The 25,565-nt window shown below is 42.5% G+C and overlaps 1 protein-coding gene and 2 long non-coding RNA genes across 5 annotated transcripts in view; 1 reads left to right on the top strand and 2 right to left on the bottom strand.

Moving 5' to 3' along the window:
- Positions 1–4,569, bottom strand: part of PRKCE (protein kinase C epsilon) — a 300,197-nt gene extending 295,628 nt beyond the window's left edge. For both annotated transcript variants that reach the window (XM_069800306.1, XM_069800307.1), the window contains exon 1: positions 3,458–4,569. In XM_069800306.1, the coding sequence (XP_069656407.1) occupies positions 3,458–3,805 (348 nt within the window). In that variant the 5' untranslated portion in view covers positions 3,806–4,569. The remainder of the gene's footprint in view (positions 1–3,457) is intronic.
- A 1,260-nt stretch (positions 4,570–5,829) lies between these two features.
- On the top strand, positions 5,830–15,277 carry LOC138688601 (uncharacterized). The gene is made up of 4 exons (XR_011327485.1): positions 5,830–6,340; positions 6,959–6,992; positions 7,452–7,591; positions 15,138–15,277. It is a non-coding gene; the product is annotated as an uncharacterized lncRNA (long non-coding RNA).
- LOC138688600 (uncharacterized) lies at positions 12,147–25,279 on the bottom strand. 2 transcript variants are annotated; one of them, XR_011327484.1, is made up of 3 exons: positions 18,469–25,279; positions 15,428–16,583; positions 12,147–15,196 (listed from the first exon to the last, which is right to left on the bottom strand). It is a non-coding gene; the product is annotated as an uncharacterized lncRNA (long non-coding RNA). The 2 variants fall into 2 exon arrangements; XR_011327483.1 differs by having other exon boundaries at positions 12,147–16,583.
- Between the last annotated feature and the right edge of the window lie 286 nt (positions 25,280–25,565).

Genomic DNA, 25,565 nt, shown 5'->3' with positions numbered 1-25,565 from the left:
ACTGGAAAAGCAGCCATCTTTTTAATTGTCACTATACCTTTTCTAGAAACCCAAACAAATATTTTACATTGATCATTAAAAAAAAAAAAAAGGTACATATTTTGTTTAAAAGCTTCCATCCAGTAAAATCTGAACCACTGTTTTAGGCCACAACTTTGATTTTTTAATATATATATTCAGGGAGTATACATATCATAAGGTTAAAAATAATTTTTACAACTGCTGAATACTCTGTAGATAAAAGGAACCAGAATGTTGCATATTTATCTGACTTGTCCTAATACAATAGACGCTATCATGATTTCAAGCTTTGTACTTGTTTATCATCCGTGTTTCCACTGTAACCATGGCATCAGTATATAGCACAGGCTTAACAGTGAGAAAAATACCCAGTATTTTCCTAAAAAACTCATCTCTTAGAAAAAAATACAAGGATTTGCACAATGGCAAAAACCAATCAAAGTAGGTGAGCTGGCTAAAGAGAGAAAGTTTCTTTTTAGGGGGAAAAAAAAAAAAGAACACTATTTCTTTGCAAGTCTTTTTTGCATTTTGGACTTCTGACAAGAACCTAGAAATATATTACAGGATAAGTAACGTAACCTTGACCCTAGTGCAGATACTACAAATATTGAAGTTTCCTTACAAAAATACATGCAGCATTATACGAGATTGAAAGCATTAAAGCTATTAATATATTGACAAGAGCTGTTCTCAGCACATGAGCATTTTCTCAAACCTGTTTAAATAGTGACAGTCCAGTCCTGCAAAAACTGTTGCATCATTCTGAAGGTAAAGAGGGGCAGCAGTGCAATTACACCAAACACACTCAACAAGCATACGGTAGCCAGTTCAAACTCTCAGGACTGCTTAAAGGGCAACCCTCAGAATGGCATAAGGTGACCTTACAGTCTCCAAGAGAGTTTCTTAGGTTGCATTTATTCGATATTTCAGACAGTAAGGAGGAACATGTTCCTGTGACTGCTGCTTTTAATTTGCTTGTTACAAAGCTGGGAAAGAGCACTACAAAAATATCTGCCTTAAATGCCAAGAGTGAAATGAAGGAATTAGTCCTCTTATTAAACAGAAGAAACTGCATCTTACCAGACGGTCTTACTCTAACCTTGGTTTAGGCCACGTGCACCTTCCTTGTACTGTGAAACCCATTCATTTCATAGACGACTTCTCTTTTTCAGGTTTTAATATAGACTCCAGACACTGATGAAGATGCCAATAAATCTATTTACTTCACTATGGACTCTATAGAGATGTCATGGCCACAGGCCTTATTTTAACTCAGTGAAATCAGACAAAAAAACAATGTGATTTTGTAAGAGCCAGTTCTCTGAAGGTCCCTATCTATTAACAATTCAATAAATGCACTCGGTATTACAATTACAGTGACACGTTCAGTAAACGGGCAGATTTTGGAAAGGGTAAAGCACAATCCTATAAATACTTGCCTCTGCACCAATTTTGTGATACAGGGAGGGTGGTATACGCTGTGTATTATACGTACTGCACAAACACAATCCAAACCGTGAGGATTTACAACACCGAACAAGGTAAGCGATGCTTCAGAAGCTGCATTATATTGAGCTGACCAGTTACGATCCACTGCCATGTCCTCAATTCTGTCACATCAACAGACAGCAAGCCTCGTCACTCCCTCATCTCCTCCCACCCAGTGAATGCTGGACAGCAATGAATCCTGGTGCAGTAAAACACAGCATTTATCTGATTCAGCTAAGTAGTTCCTACCAAATCATGTTTACAATGGTCCTTGATCTGTTCAGTTCCACTGTTTATCTAGGGAAGGTGTTCAGATGTTTGAGTTCACCTTAAAAATCAGAGCCAGGATGTACCCCAGCACACCAGCCCCACCAAAACTCAAACTTGGCATCTGCAACCTGCAAGGTCCTTGCAGATTTGGCAACAAACTCACAACATGTACCACACGCAAAAAGAACATACGAAATTATTATTCTTTCACTAAAAACCTGAGATAACATCCTTATCCCATTGGTCTCAAAGATGAAACTCACTCTGATTTCAGGAAAGCCACAACTTGATTATCATTCAATCCAGGTAAAGGACATCTGCAATACTGCTGCATTTGTCTTTTCCTGATTTGGCTATTTTGCCTCTGCCTATCACCCAGTTTTACCATCTGAGCTTACTAATGTGTAGCTTTTATACAGCATCAGAATGATCTAGATCCTAATTACCATGATGTAATATACGTAGCAGAGGTGAAAAATATTTTAAAGTTGTAAAGATAAAAGTTTTAACAGTAATGTTATTCAGCTCTTCATCAGCATAGAGCCTAATTCTTTCACGCCTTTCCATCATTCTGACATCTCTTTATACCACTGCATTAAGTAAAGAAGCCCCAAAGAATACATGAAACTCAGAGCTATTAACTCTCACTATTTTTACTGTGGTCCTGGGTTCTTTGTCTGTTTGCCAAAGAAATATTGCCCTGCCTAGTATCCTTGACCATAACAAATAAATACACAAAAAGATGAGCATACACATTTCAGAGAGCTGGTCAAGCAGGGCACATTTAAAATGAGAAGACAGTTACTATTGCTTTATTATACATCTTATTTAAAAGATATACCATTTAACTGTTTAATTGCAGAAATGTGAAATGTGCATATTCACGTTTCCTGTGTTTCTTTTTTTGTTTGTTTCATTTTTCCATGTTAAATCACAGTACCTGAGAATGTCAGACCAAGCATTCTCCAGGGTTTTTGTACTCTGACTGAGGCATGTTAGCTTCTGGGTCTTTAAGACACCTTAGAAGCTGTACGACACGTTGTGTATAAAGGCAACAGAATTTGTCTGGTTGGGGCCAAAATCCACCAGGACCCTTTTATCAGTTTCAGGCATTTGAAGAAGCACTGCACTAGCTCTACACATAAAGGTGTAGATCATCTGGGGGAGGGAAGGAGGAACATAAGTGTTGATGCAGTGAGCTTTCAAGTGACATGAAGACCCCAAAGTGTCTCGTATCAGAGGTCAGGTCTGGATTTTTAAGGCTTGTCAATGCCAGGCTGACCAAGAGTATTCACACCGAAATGATGAACTCAGTCTAAGTGCTGGATCTGGGTTTTGCAGTAATGTTCTGTATGGATGCATTTTGTTGGGGTTTTCCAAACACAGTAAGATAACTGGAGTTGTATTGATGTAATGTAATTTCAGAAACTGAAGTGGTAATTATACATCTCCTCCTTAGATTCAGCATATTTTTCTTTCCTCCCTTGCCTGTAGACCACATGCATTAGATACACAGTAACCATGACTATCTGAGTATAACAAAGCATGGAAATAATGAAAAGCCTTCAGAGCCATTACATGCCCTTGGCAACCTAGCTCTGCAAGACAGATGTTGCATCCAGAGCCGTGCCACTGAAAATCATATGTACGTGTATGTATCTACAGCGCGAACACTCACCCAGTCCTCGAAGTGGCGGCTCCCGTTCTGCAGCAAGTCCTCAAACTGTATAGTGCAGTTAGCCACAAAATCATCATACCCAATGGGGGCATCATGGAAAACAGCCATCTCTATCTTCCTGCCATTGCAAACGTCGGTGACAAATTCATCATTCCAAGCAGGACTGTTGGTCTTTTGCTTGGTTGAGGTCTGCCCGATCCTGGAGTCGTCCACATTGAGGGCTATGTAAGGGTCCAGCAAAAAGGTCTGCGGCCTGGGACCCACCGCATGCCTCAGCGACCACGCTGTGGGTTTCAGATTCACCGCCTCGCAGATCTTGATTTTCAGCAAGCCATTGAAAACCACCATGGCTGGACGGCTGCACTTTTCCCGGGATTAAACACTCGCAGGACGCAGTCGCACCGAGAGGGAGGGAGGGAGGGAGGGAGGGAGGGAGGTCTCGCCAATAAATAGGAGGGCAGGTCTGGGAGTGGGGGAGCAGGATACAGTGCGGGTCTCTTCGCCTTGCTGCTTCTGTTACCTTTGATTATTTAGCCTTTGCTCTTGCGACACCCAGTGAATACATTTATTTTCTTGCCCGTGTTTCTAACGGAAAACAAGGGAGGAGGGCCGCCGGGGAGGGGGAGGCGTCCGCGGCTGCAGAAACCCCCGAACGCAATCAAAACCCGAGCATAACCAGTCCTTGGGGTGAGCAAGAGCCTTCTCCCTTCACCTAGACCATAATCCTGGATCAGACTTTGCAGAGGAGGCAGAGCCGCGATCCCAGGCTCCTGCACACGCCAGTCCTGCCCGTGCGCCACACAACAATACACACACACGCATACACACACGCACACGCACCCACACACACAAATCAGAAACACCGGCCGACCCACCAGCCCTGCCTACTGCACAGCCTCCGCTCAGCAAACATCCACGCGAGGACCTTCCATCCGCGCCGGAGCCCGGAGCCGCCCGTCCTGTGCCGCCTCCTCCCCCTCCGCCGCCGCCGCCAAGGCCGAGGACCCAGCGGAGCGACCCCCGCGCATGGGGGGCGACGGCAGCGGAGCGGGCCGCGCGGGTCTCGGCAGGCTCCGGCTGGGCGGCCGCCGCCCTGGCGATGGGCAGAGCCGCCGCCGCCGCCGCCTCCCGCCTCCCGCCCCGCGCCCGCCCGCCGCCGGCCGCTTCCCTCCGCGCCGCGCCGCGCGCAGCCCCAGCCCGCCTGCCGGTGCCGCTCCGCCGCTCGCTCCAGTGCAGGAAATGCGCAAAAGACGTCAGTGTGTGTGTGCGTGTGCGAGCGTGTGTGGTGCGAGCGTGCGGAGGCAGCCCCGTCTGTGTGTGTGTGCGTGCGTGCGTGTGTGTCTGAGTGCGCGCGCGGGTGCACAAAGTTTTGCCTGTGAGGGGAGCAACGCGGCCGCCGCCAGCCGGGAAAACGCACCGGGGGCCGTGACTCCCGCGGGCCGCCCTCGCCGCGCCCGCCGGGCCGCTTTCCGCGGGGGCCTCTGCCTCCTCCCTCCTCACAGCATAGAGCGGGGAAACACGCCTGGAAAAACCACCCCCGGCCGCCTTCCCCCCCCCCCCCGCCCCACGGCCGCTTTTATTAACGCGCTTGGTCACGGAGATCCTGCCCCCGGCCGCCGCGCGGCGCTGCCGCGACCGCCACGGCGACTTCCACCGCGACTTCCACCGCGCCGGGCGCTTCTGGCGCCGCGGGGCCGGTCGGCGGACGCCCCTTCCCGCAGGGCTTTCCGCCCGCCCGCTCGCTCTCCTCTCCCGTGACACCGCCGCCCCCGGGACCCCTCTGCCGCGCCCCGGCCCGCGCCTGACGGGCAACGCGCCCGCCGGGCAACGCGCCCGCCGCTCCCGCCGCCGCCCCGGCACCGCCGCCTGACAGCGCCGAGCCCCGGCCCGCGCCGCCAACAGCTCCCCGCCCCCACCCCCCCACCCCCCGCCGTGGCCCCCGGCCGCCGCCGCGGCGGCAGAGACACCGCTACGTCAGCGGGGGCCGGGCCGGAGGAAGAGTTTCCCCGCGGTGTGCGAGCGCCGGGAAGTGCCGTCCGCCGCCAGGGGAAGCGGCCTCCCGGCGCCCGGCCCGGCCCGGCCCGGCCCGGCCCGCGGCCGCCCTTCCCCCGGCCTGGAGAGGCTGCCGGGGGGGCCGGCCCTGCCCGGCCCGGCAGAAAGCGCCTCCGGAACGGCTGTCTCCCCGCGGCGGTGGGTCGCTGCCAGCCCCTTTGTTTGCTGCGTCTCACCTGGCCCGGCGGAGCCGGCCCGTGTCTGCCCCAGCTCAGCCCCTCGGCGCCCAGCGCTTCCCCGCTGCCCCTGGCTCGGAGCTGGCGCCGAGGAGGGGACACTGCCGGGAGTCAGTCGCCACTGCCCTGCAAGGGTACTGGAAAGGGGAAAAAAGCCTTCTGAAAGGGCAGAAGGGTGTACTTACTATGTTACTGAACGTTATCTACACCTCGTGTAGGATTCCAGTCATTGTCATCACCGTGGTACCAAATACTGTGTTAAATAACTGGGAATCTGTGCAGCCTGGCTTTCTCTTCCTCAGAACAAACGTACTCGGGACCTAGCTGGTTTCCTTTGGCGTAAATTACTACTGCCTTATTTATTTTTAGTTACTGATCTTGCCAGTCTTTTGTGAGAAAGTCGTTGGAAAAGGGATGGACTTTGCCCCTCGGCGAGGTTTGAATTCGCTGTATTATCACAAGAGAAACCAAGGGCCAGCACTGGCACCCCGGAGGGCGTCTGGGGTGCTTCGAAGATTCAGGCAATGTAAAAAGGAGAAACTCGGTTGCCTGGATCCAGTTGGGTAAGGATATAAAAGATGAGCACCCAGTCCTTGATCCGGACCTGATATTCCTGACTGGAGAGTAAAAAACAGATAATTATGGATTTCTACAGGTAATGGCTCAGGAGGCAGGTGTTATATTTGGAGCTGATGAAATAGCTCCAGTATCTGTGCTTCCAGAGTAGAAAAGATGGTACTAATGAAGCCTAAGGGTCATGAGAGCATTCACGTTAATGGAAGAAAGACTTTTTGGTGCCCGTTGCCACTTAATCTACTAGTTAAAATGGAAGTACAGTAAAAATCTCCATGTTCATTTTCATCTTGACAATCCCCAAGCAGAATTGCTTGATACAAAGCTGTGATATGGAGCTAATTATGGGAAATATCTTCCTTCACAATTCAGCCTTTCCTCGGCTCACAGCAGCCGTGATACAGCCATTGCGTTATTTCTGTAAAGGGCCATACTCACAGGCCCCACATGAAATATAAGAATCACCTACTCCTTTCCTCCCACTCCCATTCACAACCTAGCACATACAGTACCATTTATTAAGCTATTTGGTCTTATATTTAGTGTGTCAGAAAGAATGCTCTAATTAAATCTTCCTCTGGATGTGTTTGTGTTGTTTCTCAATAACGGCAATGTAAACAATATGCTCCATTTCCTTAGATATTGGAAAACATAAAAGCCAAACTAATACACTGTTTAATTTTTTCTGTTTATTTTTAAGGGACCTGCAACTACGTGTATTCCAAATGCCCAAGGTAAGATTTAAGTAAACACAGTCTCCATGGTGAGTTTAATGACCTAGCATCTCTGTGAGATCACACATGCATATTACGAAAGTCTGAATAAACACAGATGATACTAACATCAGCATACAAAATACTATAAATAAACCTTATATTTGGCTAACTACATATATAATATACTGCATACATAGCTAGGTTCCGATACCTAATTTGAGCCATCTGCACTCTTCCATGCGCTGAAGTAAGCTAAGGTTTGGTTTCACAAATCATTTTTCCTAAGAAGACTGCCTGCATGAATAAGGATTTACAAGCTCACAGGATCAGACAGCTCCAGCCTTATGGTGCTTAAGAAAATACACATACCTTGCACAGTTTTCATTTATTTGTATATTTTTTTTTTAACTATACTTTGGGAAAGCATGTTTATGTCAAGACTGAACTTTTGACACTAAGCACTTTTTAACTTACCAGAAGACCCCGGAACAATGTTCTTAAAATCCAGTAATTTGGGTACATTGAGCAACATTACAATGCTTCCTGCAGTTCATCTGAAAAATTGGCTCAGTGGTCTCAAAAACTCTAAGTAACAGACAGCAAAGAACATTCCAACTGTAAGTACCATTTTCCACTTGAAAGTTTTTAAATACTTGTTTGCTTGGATTTTTTCTCTGTTGTCTTGCTGTGCATTTGGACGGGTTTGGTTCTTTAAGAGTTAAAGAGCAAATGCTGTTCCTTCTATTTCCTACAGGGTGGTCAGGAAAGGAATATACAGCACATGCAATATTTCTCCTGCAGAAGCATAATAAGAAACACTCTAGATGCATTTCTGTACTCTGTCACAAAGGCTACCGCAGAGTAGTAAACCATGCCCTGTAGTTTAGTTATGTTTTAGGTATTCTTCCCAGCTGTGTTTTTTTAAAAAGAACACAGAGGGCCTACAGGGTACTCAGACTAAGGACTGGTTAAGGAGATCTATCTACTCCCCAGAAGTAACTTTTGCAGGTAGAAGTCCCTCTGCTTAGCACTCTGAGACCAACCGCACATAGCTTTGTGTCTGGACTGCTCCCAGCGTATGCTGTTCACCTGCGGGAGCATCTGCAGGTTGGTGTTTTGATTTTTCATTAGTGTTGCCTCAGTCCAACTGATTACTTGACAGGCTACTGCACGGTTAGGGTGTCCTGTAAAGCTGTAAGGAAAAGACCTGCTAGAGATCATAAAAGTGCAGCCTATTTGCATCAGCTTCTATTTGCATTCTTACTTCAGGAAAGAGACTACATCAAACTGGTAACAGGTAGCAATGATGGCAACACCAGCACACAGTCATCTGCAGACAACAGCCTTCCAAGACACGGTTTTACTCGCGCAAATCGCTCTCAGGCTGCGCCTCCCCTGTTTCACGCAGAGTGGCCGTGGCAGTGGCAGTGGCAGTGGCAGGGAGGGACGAGCAAGCTGCAGGCAGTCTGTTACCTCGAGTCAGCCCCTGACCTTTCCCTGGCCTGTGAATCCTCAATAGCTCTGTGGAGAAACAGCACTATCTGGTGGAGGGAGTGTGTCAAGTCCGACCAGGACTCGCAAGAGGCTTTGTTCAGTTACTGCAGCCACTATTGCAACTGCTTCTGAGGTGTGCCTGCCCAAGGCTGATAGATAGTTTGACTGGATTTTCAAGAGGATTTTTTTTTTTCCCAGTCCCAGTGGCCCGGGAATATATCTGGCTGAGTCTTTATGAAACTAATGGTTATATCTGTTTCTAGTGCTTTCCTGAGGAACTGCTTAAACCTTGGAGAAATGTCAGCAAATTTTCAGGATTTTCCAAGTACAGCAATATGAAGGAACAAGAGGAGATTTTGTGTTGTTTTATTTTTAAAAGGAGCATCATTTCTTAAGTTATACTAAACAGATGCACTAGGAATAACACAAGCTTGCATACAGGGGAGATTTTCAGAAACAACTTTATGTAAAAAATGAAATAAAAGCCAGAACCCAAGTTATAAACCTTGCAAAATTTGAGGAACTTTGGCTCTGAATCCACACCAGACATGAACATATTCCAAGCATCACGTATGTGAAGATGTTCACTAGTATGAATACATTCACTGAATTCCTTTGAACTTAATGGATATGCTTATACAAGTGCAGTAGCTGAGTGTTAGTGGGATCAGTCCCTTCCTGGCAAGAAATCAAAGACTGCTGGTGAATGCTGACTATCTTTGAAAGTCAAATTGTTATTTAGAGATCTAATTTTGGACACATGGTTATGAAAAAAGCATCCTTGAGTATTTTCTCTCCTGTCATGCTGCAAACTATCTTTAGGGTATACCAATAGCTAATTCATCTTTTCTAAAGATGGAGAAAAAGCCCAGTCTCATTGAGCTTGGTCCAACCTCCAATTCTATTCCAAGGTTTCCCTCATGTCCAGCCGATTTCCTACTAATTTATTTGTCACTCACAAAGCATGTACCTGAGAAAGTTACTTAAGGCACTCCTAATGTTCCTGTGAAATGTCTCAGCAAAAGAGATCTTGTCAATGTGTGATTAATTAGCTCTCCAACTCTCTCTAGTTTAATTATACTTTTGGTGCTCTTTCCAACCTCTTTTTAAAGAACATACTGAACACTACCTCAGTTGTTAGCTTTCATTGGGAATAAATCTCTTGGAATACAGCTGCATTGCAACTGATGTGGGACTGTGGGATTTGCAGCTTTAGGGTACCCGATTCTGGGAGACAGTAGCATGGTGACTTCAGTGCAGCATCTACTAGCCAGCCTGATTTCAAGTATGCACCTAGTTTGCTAGCCAATACTAAAACCCATGATATCATACCTTCCTAGCAGTTCTTATGTAAGCTAGACAGATTACAGCCAGTTTAATCATATCTGCATGTGCTACAAAAACATATCACCAATTACAGAACACATGCTTAGGTCACATCTAGGCTAAAGATTTCTGGCTCAGTTAGGCAGGGCTGTAGAGTGGTATGGTCCCAGACAAACACAGCTATGCCAGGGACTGTCATCATTGTGGGTTTTTTTATTATTTTCTTGCTTGTAGATGGTGATTTTATTACACCGATATAAAAAATTTCAGCACTGTACATGTCTCTGGTAAAATACAGTGGCATTTCTATACTGGAAATGCACACCAAATATATAAATAGGCTTCCATTTGGTCTAGTACATGTATCCTCTCAGCCTTTGCGTATGTAGCTTTCCTTGCTGGCAGAATTCACTCTGAGTTTACCATTTGCAGAATTGTTGCTATTCTAGACATGGAGTTGCTGGAAACTTGTGAAGGGTAAAACCCAGATCTGATTTGTTCTTGGTTTATCAGCCCTCATCTTGAGAATTTACAACAGGTTTCTCGGGCAGGGAAACTTGCAGTTAACTGGTATTGCTCAGGACTATAATAGGAGTCTGTTGATATTCAGACTCAATGATTGGATTGTCCTTGCTATGAGTAATTTTGGGGCAGAGTTACAAAGAGAGCATTCTGGAATGGATCAGGCTGCGAGAGAACCCCCTGCTCTAGAACGGCCTCTCCACGCACACAGGGTGAGCCTTGGAAGAAGTGTTTTTCTAAAGGTACAGCTCACTCTCTGCATCAGAACCAGAAGAGGACAGGAACTTGAACTTCAGTCTTGCCTTTCCAGGCTGGTGCTTTCTTGAGCACACAGAAAAAAAAGACAACAAAAAACCACAGTATATATGCTGCTTGAATGAATGATTTTGTATCATATAAAACAAAACAAAACAAAATAAACAAACCCAAACACAAACCAACCACGCAGATTAAGTAGGCAAAAGGACAGATCCTCTTCATTCCTTTCTTTTCTACCAGCTAAGCAATTTCAGGCAAGGAACAAGCATAGGCTAGTGCTAAATGCAATTCATCATGGGAAAGCTGGTCTTCAGGTTGTAACAGCCCCCTGAGGCTGGACACCCAATGCATTTTGAGTCATTTATCCATGCTCCTGTTGGCTTTTGCTCTTTTTATTGCTCTCCATAGAGTACCACAGTATTATTGATGCTGGAAGCTGTTCCCCATTGGAGGTGGACTTCCCCAAAAGAAACTCTTTGAGGAAATCTGAGTGTGTTTGCCTCCAGGAAAGAGAATTGACTCTCCGCTTCCTCATACGCTACAGGAGGGCAAGCCAGACAACACATGGCAGGATACAGCATATTCCTCCCAGAAGAAGAGGCTAGAAAGACCTACTGTTCTGCTGAAGTATTTAGTGTGAGTACACCAGAAGAAATTTAAAAAATAGGGGAAGCTCTGAGTCAGGGCAACTTGATATTTGTGTGCCTAGCCATCGCCGGATGTAGTAAGGTTCCTGAGAGTAGTGGCAGGGTGTATGCACTTTGCTGAAGCATTGCTGGGCTTCATCCTACTGCCTTACCCAGCACCCTGCAACAGGTTGGGAGCATCTGTCACTATTATGTGTGACGCTCCAAGGCAAACTCATTCCACAGTTGATAAGCTGCAGTGGAATAATAAGTGTGCCCAAGGTGTAACTATCATTACCAGCTTCTGCTGATTTTTTAAAATGATTTTAAATTGTGCATCAGTTCAGTAGTATGAATTAAATGTAAAAAGAACAGGCTTTTCAAAAGTAGGTATTATCACCACTTTACAGAGCAGAGGAGTGAGAAATAGAATGATTAAAGGGCTACATTTTGGAAGTGCCTCTGAATTTTGAGGGCTTTAATTGTAAAATATCTGACTAGAGATATTTTAGATATCTCAAGTGGACAATTTTGAGAATTTAGTCCTAATCACCTGCTTAAAGTCACATATGAAGTCATTAACAGAGTCATTAATAAAACCTGTATCTCATGATTCCCACAGTCTTCCTCCAGCCTTTCCCCACTGTAGTCTTCAAGAACTCAAACTTTTTAAAATTGAGAAACTAAGGCAGAATAAAGAAGTGATGTAATGATTTACAGTATTTGCAGTATTGCCACTCAGGCCATGTAGGACATGCTGAGCTGTGTTTTCTATCTGGCTTCATTAACCAGTTACAATGACCGCCAAAGCCTAAAAAGGCCTATATGTATGTGCATAACACTATACAATCTGAAACATCAGAATTCAGGACTCTTCAATAGACTTATTCCTGCACATGCCTTTGGAGAACTGAAATGTAGTACCTAGCTACACAAGTACATAATATTTACGTCTTTAAAGTTGTTAAAGCCAAGCTTCATTTCCTAGTGTAGGTGGCAGTTTCAACTTTTTAAAGACACGGACAGCCCAGCAATGGTTTTTGCTCTAACATACTTCTCATAAGGGAAGGAAGGGAGTCAAGGCTGGGAGAAAAGTTTGAGGTATGGACTGACAGAGATGTCTTTTCCCACATGCTGATGCCTAATAGGCCTCTACTGGCAAACACAGAATAGAAAACAGTTGACCACTAAACTACTCATGACTTTAGAGTTCACGAACAGAATAAAGACACAAAGGATTAGCAGGTCGTAGTTACTCCTCCACAGTTTATTTTACTTTTCTTTCTCCTTTTTACATTTGTGGGTATGGTTCTAAGTTTGTCATACTCCATTTTTCTTCTGCATTTACATGGCCGAAACATACCCACCTCACTGTCTATCTAGCTAAAAGCTTCACATCTTTTTCTTAGTCTTTTCTGTACTGGGCTGTAGAAGCTCTCAATAACACAAAGAATTTCTTCCTTCATTGTAATCCCCTTGTTTCCTCTAACACAGAGAGGCAGAGAGCAAAAGATATGATCCTGCAAAGCAGAACACTTGCAGCAAGACAGGACACGATCCATTCCCATGACATACAGGGAACTTCTGAGCCCAAGCAAAGCACTGCATGTCCGAGTTAGTGCTACTTAATTAGTAATGATACCTCTGTAACCATATAGCTATCTACAAAACTTTGACATGTCTATCCTCAAAGCACCCTCTTGACTTTCATACTTTCATTTTAGGATATGATAGCTGTTCTATAAAGGCAAAGAAAAATCGTATTTGACCTAACTAGAAAACAGGTTTTCTTCCTTATGAAAACCAAAGAAAACAACAGGGGGTTTGTTTTGTTTTAATTTTATCTAAATACATTCAAAAATAAGTCTAGATTTATCTATGTTTAGCAGATAACTTCTAAAAGACATCCTTTTGCTCTCTACCATAAATATTTCTGCTTTTGGACATATCAAGCATTTTGGGGCAAAAAGAAAAAAGGTATACCATAGACTACAAATGTCCAGTATCTGAAACCAGTCTAGCTCTCACCTGAAAATAATCCATCATGGAATTTAAAGTTTTCATATGAAAAAAAGGTTTGTTTGGTTGGGTTTTGTAGTTTGGAGGTTTTTTTTAAGGAAAACAGACACTCCAAAAATATATGTGTGAGTTGACTGCCTTCATCTAAATCTCATACAATTATGTCAGTTACTTCTTGTTATCAGAATTTAAATGAACTAATAGCGGTATACTTGCCCTAATGCTGCTCTTGTAAAGTCAAATAGGTAACTGGTTGTATTGGATCTGGTTGAGATGGAGTTAATTCTCCCCAAAGCAGCCCACCACACTGATCCAAAGGAATCAAATGTAGGGCTGTTGACTCTTAATAAATCCAAGATAGGACAAGTTATATGAATGCTTTTTTCCAGGTAGTCTGAATGTTAATTAAAATTTTTAAATTAGATTAGTTACAGTGTTTCTTTGAAAAAAAAAAAAAAGATTAAATATTAATAAAACAATTGTGTATTTATTTTTTTGTTCTGACCATAACTGTCAAAATAATTTGATGAAAATGTATGTCATAATTATAAAGGCATGGCATTTTTCTGAAGTGCTGTTCATGAAAAATGTTTCCCATCTCTAATACTAATATAACTGAAGGAGTCCCTTGGGAGATCCTCAATATCCACGGTTTTAACATTCTATCTGAGTCTGGGGAATCCAATATCCTTCACCCATCCTTAGGGGAAGTGGAAGAAATTCACTGCATCTAAAGATCTAGATGTGATACTTAAAAAAGTAGCATAGAGAAAATACTAACATTTCTGCGTTTGAATTACTCTACTGTTCTTGTAGGTACCACAGTCCCCACACCATTTCATTCTTCACAAAATAAATAATTAAAAGTATATATTTGTTCACATCATGTAGTACATCATTGCTTCAGTTTTGTTTTCCCTCATTTATTTGTTTTAATCTCTTTTTTTATACTGACATTAATGTATCTTTGTATCCCTTTCAAAATAATGAGATTTCTGGTTTGTGCTCTTATGCTCCAGTTTGTATTTGAATTTTTTACACTAGATTTAGCCTGGGGAGAAATGTTGGCACTTTATTTATTAGGATAAACACATATTTATAAATTAAAGGACCAGTTCCTTTATGCACCTCTTCCTCCAACATATGGGAGTAGCTTACACTTGCTCCGAAATACAGAAAGCTGCGATCTGCATGAAAGAGTCATAAGGGGGAGAGGAAGGAAATGGGGGATAGCAATCAGGTTAAAAACTGTAATGTGCTTTTATAATTAGTAAGTATTTATTATCACAGAAACAGCTATTATCCAGTATAATCAAAGTAGAATTTAATCTACAATTCTAATACATTTTTCCAAGTCTGTGCTGATATATTCATAAGTTTACAAAATACTTCTTTTGGCCTGAAACTTTTCTAGTTTTGCCTAATATTTTTAATATAAAAATTTGAGTAATATAATTCCAGACATTTCTAAGTTATGTGTGGATTAATTACATAACCTTTTTTCAGATGTTTCAGTATTATATTTTATGCTTGAATATTTCAATAATGGCAGAGGACAGAAACATCACACCTAGTTTGTTTTGGGGTGGTTTTCTTTTATTTTGTTGTGATCTAAGAAATGCCAAGCCTGGAAAAATGAGTATAATTATTTTAAAGTTATGAGTTTTGAATCAGACATATTCCTCAAGAAAACTTTGTCTAGGTTTCTTTTTCTTCTCACTCTAAAAGGACAGAAACTAACAATTTCAAATGCACTGAGATATCTAAATATTCAAGTTCTGGTGTCCAGGGATGATGACAAGATCATGAGGCAAAGCTCCCATTGTACTTAGCACCTTTTAATGCTACAGAACTGTACTGAGATATAATGGATTCAAATACCTAATTTTAATGACCTCTATTTTGTATTTTTGGAAAGATTTCAGATGTCTTCTGCTGATTCAGAAATTTATCTGATGATTGGATCCATGTGAATATCTACCAGGAAAACAGACAAGCAGAAATGAGATGGAGTTCAAATATTTCAAGTCTGGGATTGTTTGAGTAAAAAACACTGAATCCTACTTCATCCATTAGGTCATTAATAGAACAGTTCAAGTCTTTCACTGAAACTTAGTACTCCTTACTTCGGAAATTCAAGTCTACCGATGCAACACAGCGTTCAGAAATGTATTTGAAGTTGGCAAGCTGTGACACATTGCCACTCACCTTTTTCCATAAGGACAGTGCATCACCATGTGGAATATAAAATGTGAATGGTTTTCTTCTTTTTTTTCTAGCTTAGCAGGTGGGTGCTTATTTACCTCAGGAGACAGCCTGTAGTTGTACCATAGCTGTTCTGAAGCCGTGAAACTATGTAGTGAAGCATATGTTCAGGTTAAAAAGACATCTGTAACTTCAGCAAAGTGCTTCAGAACAAAAAAGGACATGTTGTGCTTATACAGTTTTCTGAACTGGCTCTCCAGTTGACATAAGTGAATTCAGGGAGCTTTAGCTGAAGATCAGGGAGACAAAGTAGCAGCGAGTTACTGCACTGGAAGGGTGCAATCACTGCAATGGAAAGGCACAAAAACTCCATCCTCAACAGGTGGGAAGTACAGGATTGATTTACACTGCATGATTAAAGTTAAACATGTTCCTGGGAATTGTCCTGGACAGGAATGTTTTCTAGATTTGTCCTTCAAACAGCTCTTTGACATACCTGCCCATATCCTTCTGCTTTACAAGACAGCTTCCCAAAGCTCTTTTAGGAGGGCAAACCAAAATTTATTTAATTCTATAGAGGGCCCTTCCAAACTCTACAGGAAACTTACTCAGTGTCTCCTTTAATGGGCCAAGCACTGGGACCTGCATCTCTGTGTTTATCTTTCAACCTTCCAGTTTGCCTTTTTTCACAAAAGCACTTTATGGAGAAGTGTTTCTTAAACTGGGCAGAAAAGATCTATCTAGGTACGCAAAGGGGGAGTAATGGGAGTACTCTTTGGTATCATGTCTATTTACGACTGGGATGCTGTTGTGACACTGGGTTATTGCCCGTCAACAGCATTAATTACTGTTGTTACAGAAGCAACACTGCTGAAGTATGGGTTGCTGCTTGATGTCATTTTGTTTGACAACAAGTTGAGAACACAAATATCTGCATTTTTGGAGGAGCTGATGTTGAATTGTTGCAAACATATTCAAATACAAAGAGACAAACCAAACAAGTTTATATGATTTTGTTGCCCATAGTGAATCTTTCTTGTTATCTGCTTTCTTGTCACATTGCTGTCAGGTCTAATAACATAGGCGTCATCTTCTACTCTGAATTATATTCAGAGTTTGTCTTGCTGATTTTTTCGGCAGTGAAATCTTCAATCACAGCCTGTCCAAGACACAATGAAGCATCAGCTTGCTTTTTTCGTTATGACAGATGTATTCCTGCACTGCTCTTGTTCATTCAGAATGTTGTAAGCATTTGTGTAGGTTTTTGTCTAAAACAACATACTGGTTGCTCTCATTTATTCTTGTTTGCATAAACTCATGCTGTTGATTTTCACTTTCAGGTTCCTACACAGCCCATCCCCACTCTGCCTACAATGGCTCCTTCCTAACAAGATGTCAACACCCTGCTCTGATCTCTAACTCTAAGAAGCAGGCAGAACTCCTTTCTTATGTTTTAATTCAAATACAGAAGTGGTTTTCCTATGCTGCCCTTATGCCTAGGAGTTCCCTGGAGACATCTGCCCATTGGGCTTCAGACTCAAAACTCTCCTTTACTGCCACACCTACAAATACACACAATGCTGGTCTGCTTTTCTTCTACCTACAGCTTGGTAGGATCCTGCTCCATCACAGCAGCTCCCAGATCTTATGATAATATTAATAGAAACAATAAGGACCGAATAAGCAAAAGGTATTTTGTAGGAATAGACTTCTATTCTTTCCAAAAGGTCCACCTGCAAAACCAGCTTTGTCTAAATAATGACAGACTAGGAAAAAAAATAAGGGACTTTCAAACCCTTATGTAGGTGCCCTCTACACTTCTCACTTGTGAACTTGTTAAATCCCTACCAATAAAAGGTATAAAGTGTGAGCAGGCTTTCTAGTTTTACCAGCAGTGGTAAGCGAAACCCCACAGCTTATGGGCAATAACTCTTCTCCTTCACTGAATGGTAGAGATCACTGTAAATCTACCTTCAAAGGTATTTAACCAGTGTCTTTCCTCCAGCAGCATGGTATTCAAGCTATTGAATGCCACCTTCCCTCTCAAAGATTGGTCACACATTTATTAAGATAAACCACTTCTGATCTGATCTTCCAGCAATTTATCTCACTTTTACTACACGTAACTGCCATTTTAAAGAGACTTTGTTTAAAGAGTGGGAGTTTCAAAATAAAATTGTCTAAATAATACATCCAAATCCCCACAGCCACCTAAAGCCTTTATTATGCATTTATAAATCCTAACTATAAAGTAAGACTAACAAATAATTGCATTGCAGTATATTTGATGAAATGACTGTACTTTTCTTCACCAATGAAAGGTGAAGTGGCCAGCTAAAATGATAACTAAGCAGCTAATGGAAGAACGCTTCATTTAGGAATGTGAGGAAGTGTAATATGCCATGCATATCCTAAATTAAGTCTTGTGGCATTGCAGAGCTATGACTGCAAAGTCATCGGGTGTATATGGGTGGGAGTCAGCAAATAGCTGTGACGGAAGCTCAAAGTTTCTCTTTAATCTTGTAATGTGTTCACTGGTATTTTATTTACAGAAGCAATTACTTCTGGCTATATATAGTTAGTTACTGTAATAGTTATTTTACAGAAATAGCAACCAAGTTTTATGTGTCAACATTCTCCATTCACTGGAATTTTTGGAACTTATTGTCAGAGAAGGAATGACCCGCGATGCTGCAGGATAATCGAGACAAATTCAACCAACCAAACCGGCCATTTTCTAGGCCTGCTAGTACTATTAAAGTTGAGGTCGCTGGATCACTTTAAATTTAGCGAAGATGAGGCATTACATATGTTTATGTTACTTTCAAAATGTTGACCTGGTTACAAAATACTGTGCACACTTCAAACTGAACAGATATTGTGACTGAGTCTGCAAGACTGATGGTAGTTATTTAAAAGAATGGTCACTAGGATTGTTAACAGCGCCATTTTCAAAGTATCTTTAACAAAACTGCAGGTTGCCATACTAGTAAAAATACTGACACGCCTTACAATCACAACCAGAAAGCAAGCTTTAACTTCACCTGGGGAATGCCATGCCATGGTCTAGCAGGATCTTCCAGCAGTAGCTGTTGGTGGCAGTCATCAGTTCCAGAGGGGCTGGATCTAAAGGGAAGACATGTCTCTCCCTGCAGCAAGAGCTGCATCTTTCTCGGTTCTCATCTAGGATCAGGCTAATCCATCTCCAGCCACAGCTCTGCTGAAGACGGTGGAATTTCAGGCCAGTGATAAAGGCCTTATGTGACTCTTATTTTCATCTTTACAGTTGTATGGATTTGGTCACACACATAAAAACCCTTTTGTGGATTTTAAAGCATCAGCTTGCTTTCGAAGATGGGAAGAGAGAGGAAATGATGACTGAGAAATAAAGAAGTTCTCTAAATGATAATTTGTATCAGGATATCTAGTACTATGACTCTGTTTTGACTATATACAAACTTTCTTGTTTCAAAATTACCCACAGATTGCTTGGTTAGAACTGTTTAGGTATGCCTGTACAAACTGTTGTGCCAGTAACTAACAGGCAGGGAACATGGTAAACATCAGACACTGTTACTGTCCATGCACTGACTGGAACTGGTCAAAATTTTTCTGGCAGGAATTTTCCTGTAAAATATAAGATTCTTATGCAGCCCCTTTATGGGCTAATACCTGAGCATATCATAGTTATTATTTATCCTCACACACCATTTCAGGAAATGTTACCAGTAGCCCATTTTAACAATGAGGAACACAGAAAGAGTCACTCATCAAAGGTCACACAGGACATCTGTAGCAGAGGAGGAAACTGAGTCTGAGATTCAGATTAATATTCCCTAGACCAAAGCCCTTTTCATAGCTTGCTGAAAGCATCTGATCAATTTACAAGCACTTAAGCTGCTATTCAAACAGACGGGAATAGTGGAGACATTTTGAGGCCACTCCACTTGCCAATATCATCTCCTGTTTTCTGAAGTGATGGATTCGGTCCTTTTGTAACAAGACATGCAGCCTCGTGGCTGTTGAAGGTCCTGACCTGGGTGCTTCTGCAGAGTCAGCAAAGGAAATTGGAGACTGATTTACCTCTAAGGCGCCCTAGTCCCACATGCAGAGAACTGATAGGCAAATATATATATGTATATATGGGATAGAATATAGAGGATAAATGCTTTTATATGGATAATAGTGCAGGAATAATGGGTTTTGCTAGTTCAATGGACTAACTTTGAGTGAAGTACTTTAGTTCTGATTCTCCCAAATGTGACTTTTTCCAAAAAACTGTTGCAGCCTAGAAAAAAGTTTACTATAATCTTGAGCATGCTTATTTATAGAAATCAGAACTGACCTCTACAGAAGTAGAATTGCCCTCTAGCAATCCCTAAGCTACTGTTTGCTTCTGATTCTGATGAGACCTCCTCTTTTGAAATAGGTGCACACAGTAACCCGGGAACAATAGTCTACAGGTTGGTCTAAACATGCTTTGGTATCCCTTACCTGCCTTCCAAGACTTAGTTCTTTTTCCATTCCCTTATGTATACAGACATATTAATACATAATGGAGTTTCAGGAGTAATTCTGCAAAACAGTTGCTGGATCAACTGGGAGAAGAGCCACACTATCTTCCTTTATGCAGCTGCACTGTTAATAGATCACGTATGGAATACCAATGGATTTTTAAGATGCAGGATACGGTTCTCTGCCTTTGCACAAGGCACGTAATTTGTCTGTGCTTTTGTCCTTCACAACAGGGAAACAAGGCTGCGAGAATAAATACCAGTGCTTTCCGGAGCAATTCAGAAGCTCTTCAGACACACTCTGACAATAGGTATTTCATCCTGTATGTGCATAGGGACTCTACATCATATGGACCATGCACCCTGCATCATCTACACACAAAGAAGAGCTGCTGTAAACATGTACAGAGCAATTACACATCAATGGCCAGTACATTTGGTAGGTGTTGGACTAAGGAAGTTGGTTGCAGTGTATTCTTCAAAGTGGAACTTAGGATCTGAGCATAGAGGACCCTCATTTTGAGAAGGCATCACAATAAATACTGTAAAGACTGTGGTGCATTCAAACAATGGGGGTCACATTAGTATTCTAGATAGGCAGGGCACAGGCTAAAGGTATGGTCTAACTATCAGACCAAAGTGATAAGCTTGCAGTAGTGGTGAAAGTAACAGTGACATGGAGCTTCCATTTACAAGTGCTCACTTCCACACAAAATAAAAATATGGATGCTTTGTCCAGCTGAAAAGTAGAGAATATGAATACAGTGCAAACTATTTACTGACAGATCTCTGCTTCTGCTGATTGACATTTCTATCAGTCCCAAATCAAACAGTTAGTTACTTAATACAGGTCACCCATATCACTGCTGGGCACACAACAGTGTTTAGGAGTCAGAGGCACAGATGAGGATTCCATCACACTGTAATTTCATACAAACACAGGCAGTGAGATGGTCTCTTTCTCAGAGACCTTTCAGTATAAATATAAGGCAGGAAGAAACAGAAGAAAACAAAAACAGATGGGTATTACAAAAGCACTTTTAGAGTATATTGGCAAGACGTACAGTAGACTCCACACTGGCCATGTTCTTCTAGGCGCTGTAGACAAAAAGAAATTGAGGAGGTTTTGAAGCAGGGCTTTTTTTTTGGCAGATGCTCTTATGTCTGCATTGTTTTCAAAGACCTTTTCTAATTAATTGGGAAATGACTGCTTTTTCTTCTGCAAGGCCACGCAGACATGTGCAGACACATACAAGCAAGCTCTGCTCATGCTCTGAGCTGCCTAGACATAAGCTAGCTTCCGTCTGGAAGATGTAGAGTCATGTTAATGTGGCACCATGCCCAAACTAACATACCCTGCCTCTCAGCAGTGCTCATTAGCTTAGGTTCATGCAGTTATCTTACTTCTGGACTGGGGCCTTCCGGTGTCTGACAAGCTAAGGGCACCAGCAGAGTTCTTCTGTCTTTCTGGCCTCCTCTATGTGCATATACCTTTATGTCATTACACGTTGTCACCTTTTGTTGAGAAATGGACTGTTAAAAATCACTGATTCTCTTCTCCCAGTTGCACTCCTAAGGAAACCTTTGTCAGTCTGCCAAGATGATAACAAAACACATGAACATCTCATGGTTCAGCTCACACCATCACCAAAGCAGCAGTAATGGCTGCAGAAGCAGCTAACTCACGAGCTGCCAAAGCACTGAGGTAGGAAACAGGAGTATGGATTACATTCTTTATGAAGCCTGAGTACAGACCATACGACTCTCAGCATGTTCCTGCAATGCGGCCAAGAACCAGGTTGCACTCTCATACCATAAGTAATCCAGCATCTGCCCCCAACAGCAAATTTTTGGGAACACTGCGAAGGACTGGATTTCCTCCAGTTCTTAAGGGGGAGAGAGGAATACCCAGCAGATTGTCCCACTGGCTCACCTCCCTTCCTGACATTTCAGGTGGCATCAATTTTCCAGCTCCCAGAAAAAAAGAAAGAATTGCAGCTATGCAGAGTTTGTTCCCACTGATCACTGTTAGGACCCATAATCCATCATCCTACACTAAAATGACAGATTTGACTGGTTTTATATTGAACTATGGCTACCGTGGAAAAGATACAGGACCCAATGCCCACTGATAATACAGGATACGGGACAACTGCACTCAGTTTAGCTTTTACCTTTCTATCAGACTTAGGAAATGTCACTCAGCCATATGAGAATGCTACTGGAATGCAACATGAAGGACTCAGTGGGGGGGAAAGGGACAATTCAGGTTGCTCGTCAGATTTTAATTCTGCCTCCTTGTGGTTATTTCACTATGCTAATCTCACAATTTTCCATGTGACGCCTCCATTCATCAGTAAATATTTGCACAAAGGGCAGTATAAAGATTACACAAGGAACTCTAAGCGTGGCTTTTTGCTTGGCTTTGCAGCCTAAATAATACTCTTTAAACACAGCTTTAAAAAACACGTATCAGGCATATATATGTATGATAACATTTATACTAATATATAGATGAGAGATTTTACTGTGGTTATACCTGGAGCATCTTTTGCAAGCATACACTTATTTTGTCCAGCCTGCAGACTGCTAGGAAGCCATAACAGCATAAAGCTGCAGCTCATGCACTCTCTGTTAGCAGGGCCCATTAGTTCAAGGTAAGAAGTGAAGTGCTGCACTAGCTATGGTTACACAGCTTTTGGCCAGCATGGAGCATAAGTGGATCTTTTGCTTGTAAAAGAGCACATACACATACATTGTGCTGAAGAATTTTTAAGCCTGAGCTTGAGAAAGCATTCTATTTAGGGCAATACTGGAATAGGCTAACACTTAAGTCCTTCTGAAACCAGAGGGGTAATCTGTGTTTAAACTTAGTCCTATTCTTTAATCTGCTTTTTTACTATTTTGTTATCCTGAATAGAGATAAACATAAGCATGTTCTTTCCTGAGTGGAGCTCTAAAAACATTAACACGCAGCAGTTCAGACAATGATTTATTGGTGTCAAGTCTAGCCCTTATCAAAGAACAATAACACAAAGAATAAGCATTACATCTGGGACATGAAAAGCTATTTCACTTTGTAATCATATTGCATTGTATTAGAAAGTAAATCCTACACATGTAAGAGAGGAAAAAAGCCTTGTATGATTAGACTAATTTTACTGAAAATGATCCAAATTAGGGAGTTTCAAAGTTTATATACTTTACTGAATTTACAACTGGTTGGTTCTTTTGAACTGAACTCTGAAATAATTGGGTAAATGCCTTTTTAAAGGTTTAGAGAAATGTCAGCCTTAATCTTTTGCAGCAGGGGTCACTATAAACAAATCTAAAAAAACCTGCCAGGATACAATACATATGCCAGAACAGACAGTAAAATTACTGATTATAGATAAGGAATGGTGTCACTGTAGGTAAGCATGAAAAAAATATTTTTTTTATATAGGTAATTTCTTTAAAATCAGTTGTATAGGCTTAGCCCATCCTTACAAGAACAGTAATCTAATTTCAAACTATTAATAGAAGAAAAATAAAGTTGACTCTATGATACGTACTTAGACATAGGAATTTTAATGCAGTGCATCAAAGGAGTCAGATGACACAGGCAGTATTTTTATATTCTGCACAAAGTTTCACTGTAAGTATTATAAAATATAATCAACCAAGTATTTAAATATGATTTTAAAGCTATTTATAGTCACGATCTTTTGTCCTTAGTTATAGAGTGCACTGAGTTCCTATATTTAAAGGTTGTTTTCACAATGGCATAAGAGCAGCATCTGATCTGAAATAGAAAAAAATCAGAACCTTACCTATTATAAATGGCAATGTTTCAGCTGAAAAACTGTCTGAGGTTCTAACATGATTTCATATGCATTACATTAGCCGCTTAAATTACAACAGCTCAGTCTTAGCAATGGATACTTCCCTAGTATTAAACTAAACTATCCTTTGCTCAGCTCTTACTAGGACAAAATCCCAAGTGAATCAGCTCTGAGCCTGCAAACACTTACACACTCGATTACCTTTAAATATGTGAAGAGTCCTATTGAGGTCTGCGAGTCAAATCCTCAACTTGCATAAATCACAGGCCCTATTTAAATCAACAGAGCTGTGACAGTTTATATCAGCTGAAGATTTGGCACCAGAGACACAAACCCATGCATAAAGACAAGTATGTGCATCTCTCTCTCTCCAGGCCCCTGAAAGCTATAGAGGTCAGGTAAACCTCATGGAAAGAGAGACGCTACATTGAACATGATTGTGTTTAAAGTCATTCCAGACCATTAAACACACATTTATTATAAAGTCAAGATGAAATATTATGAATTATTTAAGCTTATTACACCTTAGTTACATTTAAGATGTTGCTGTTCCAAGGCTGGAGGACAGCTGGCTAGTAGTTATGACCACAAGTTACAAATATTTATGATACAAAGCAGAATACCTTTTAGGGTAATGGAAGCTCAAAAGGCTGCTTTAATGTAACAGCCTACTTGCTCCACTCTTCTAGTAATGGCTCCAGAAACCAGCACCCATTAAGCTTTACGCATGAGATGGACTTCACAGGATCCCTGCCAAGCATTAACTTAGTGGATACAGATGAAAAAGGAATAGATGCAGAGATTGCAGGGAAGCATAACTTTATATGAAACTTTAAGATGGGCGACTGACACTTGGACACTGTTTTCCAGCACTAGAGCGCAAATGTTTATAGTTATAAGGAAAAATAATTCAAGTTCTAGTCTGCTTGGGTAAAGGAACACAAACATCCTATGTATATTTGGATCTACATGCTCTTATCTACTCAGTGGGCTGAGAGAAAGGGCATGTAGTTATTTCTATGTCTTCTGTGGTCACCTTTGATACAGCATCTCAGCTTCACACTGTGATTTCTGCTTCCCGATACCCCTGTGAAAAAAAACTAACCCCACTTTACAGTGGGGTTTTTTTGGCTAGCAAAAGCAGTAGAAACGTTTCTAACACCCTTCAAACTCCCACCAACCAAGAATCGAACCTGGATATTTTGCACCTCTAGTCTTTGCCCTCAGTTTAGGTGAAGGGCGGCTGATCCTTTCGCACTGCAGGGGCGCTGGCCCCACGGCCCTCACACCTTCACCGTGCACAACACGAGGGGGAGAGCCGATAGCCACCACCAAACCCCACCACCGCGCTGCACCTGAGGCACCTCGAGGATGCGGGGGGCCCTGGCATGCAGAGCTGCTGCACATGGACCTCCCCGGGGAACCCTGCAACCGACACCCGCCTGAAGAGGCAGGGAGGGGGGACACCTGGCTTGACCGGACGCCCTCATCCAGGTTTGCTAAGGCCCAGGGGGAGACACCCACACTTACACGGGCTGGCGGTTTCCACCCTGCCCACCGCCGGCCGGGGCCCAGGCCCCAGGCGGCACCAGCAGACGAACCGGCTTGCCGCCGCCGGCCTCGGCCCCCCGCCGCCGCTCCCCTCGCTTCCCCTCGCCCCGCCCGCGGTCACCGCTCCGGCGCCCAGCGCCACCTGGCGGCGGCGCTGGACCCGCCGGCCCAGATCCTGCCGGCCGCGGGACAGCGCGGCAGGCACTACCGGCCTAAGGACTGCACAACCCCCACCAGCAGTGCTCGGGAAGC

Source organism: Haliaeetus albicilla, chromosome 13 (assembly GCF_947461875.1).
Source record: "Haliaeetus albicilla chromosome 13, bHalAlb1.1, whole genome shotgun sequence".
Classification (NCBI taxonomy): Eukaryota; Metazoa; Chordata; class Aves; order Accipitriformes; family Accipitridae; genus Haliaeetus; species Haliaeetus albicilla.
The sequence above is the reverse complement of the archived record's forward strand: the minus strand, read 5'-3'. Positions and strand labels throughout refer to the sequence as shown.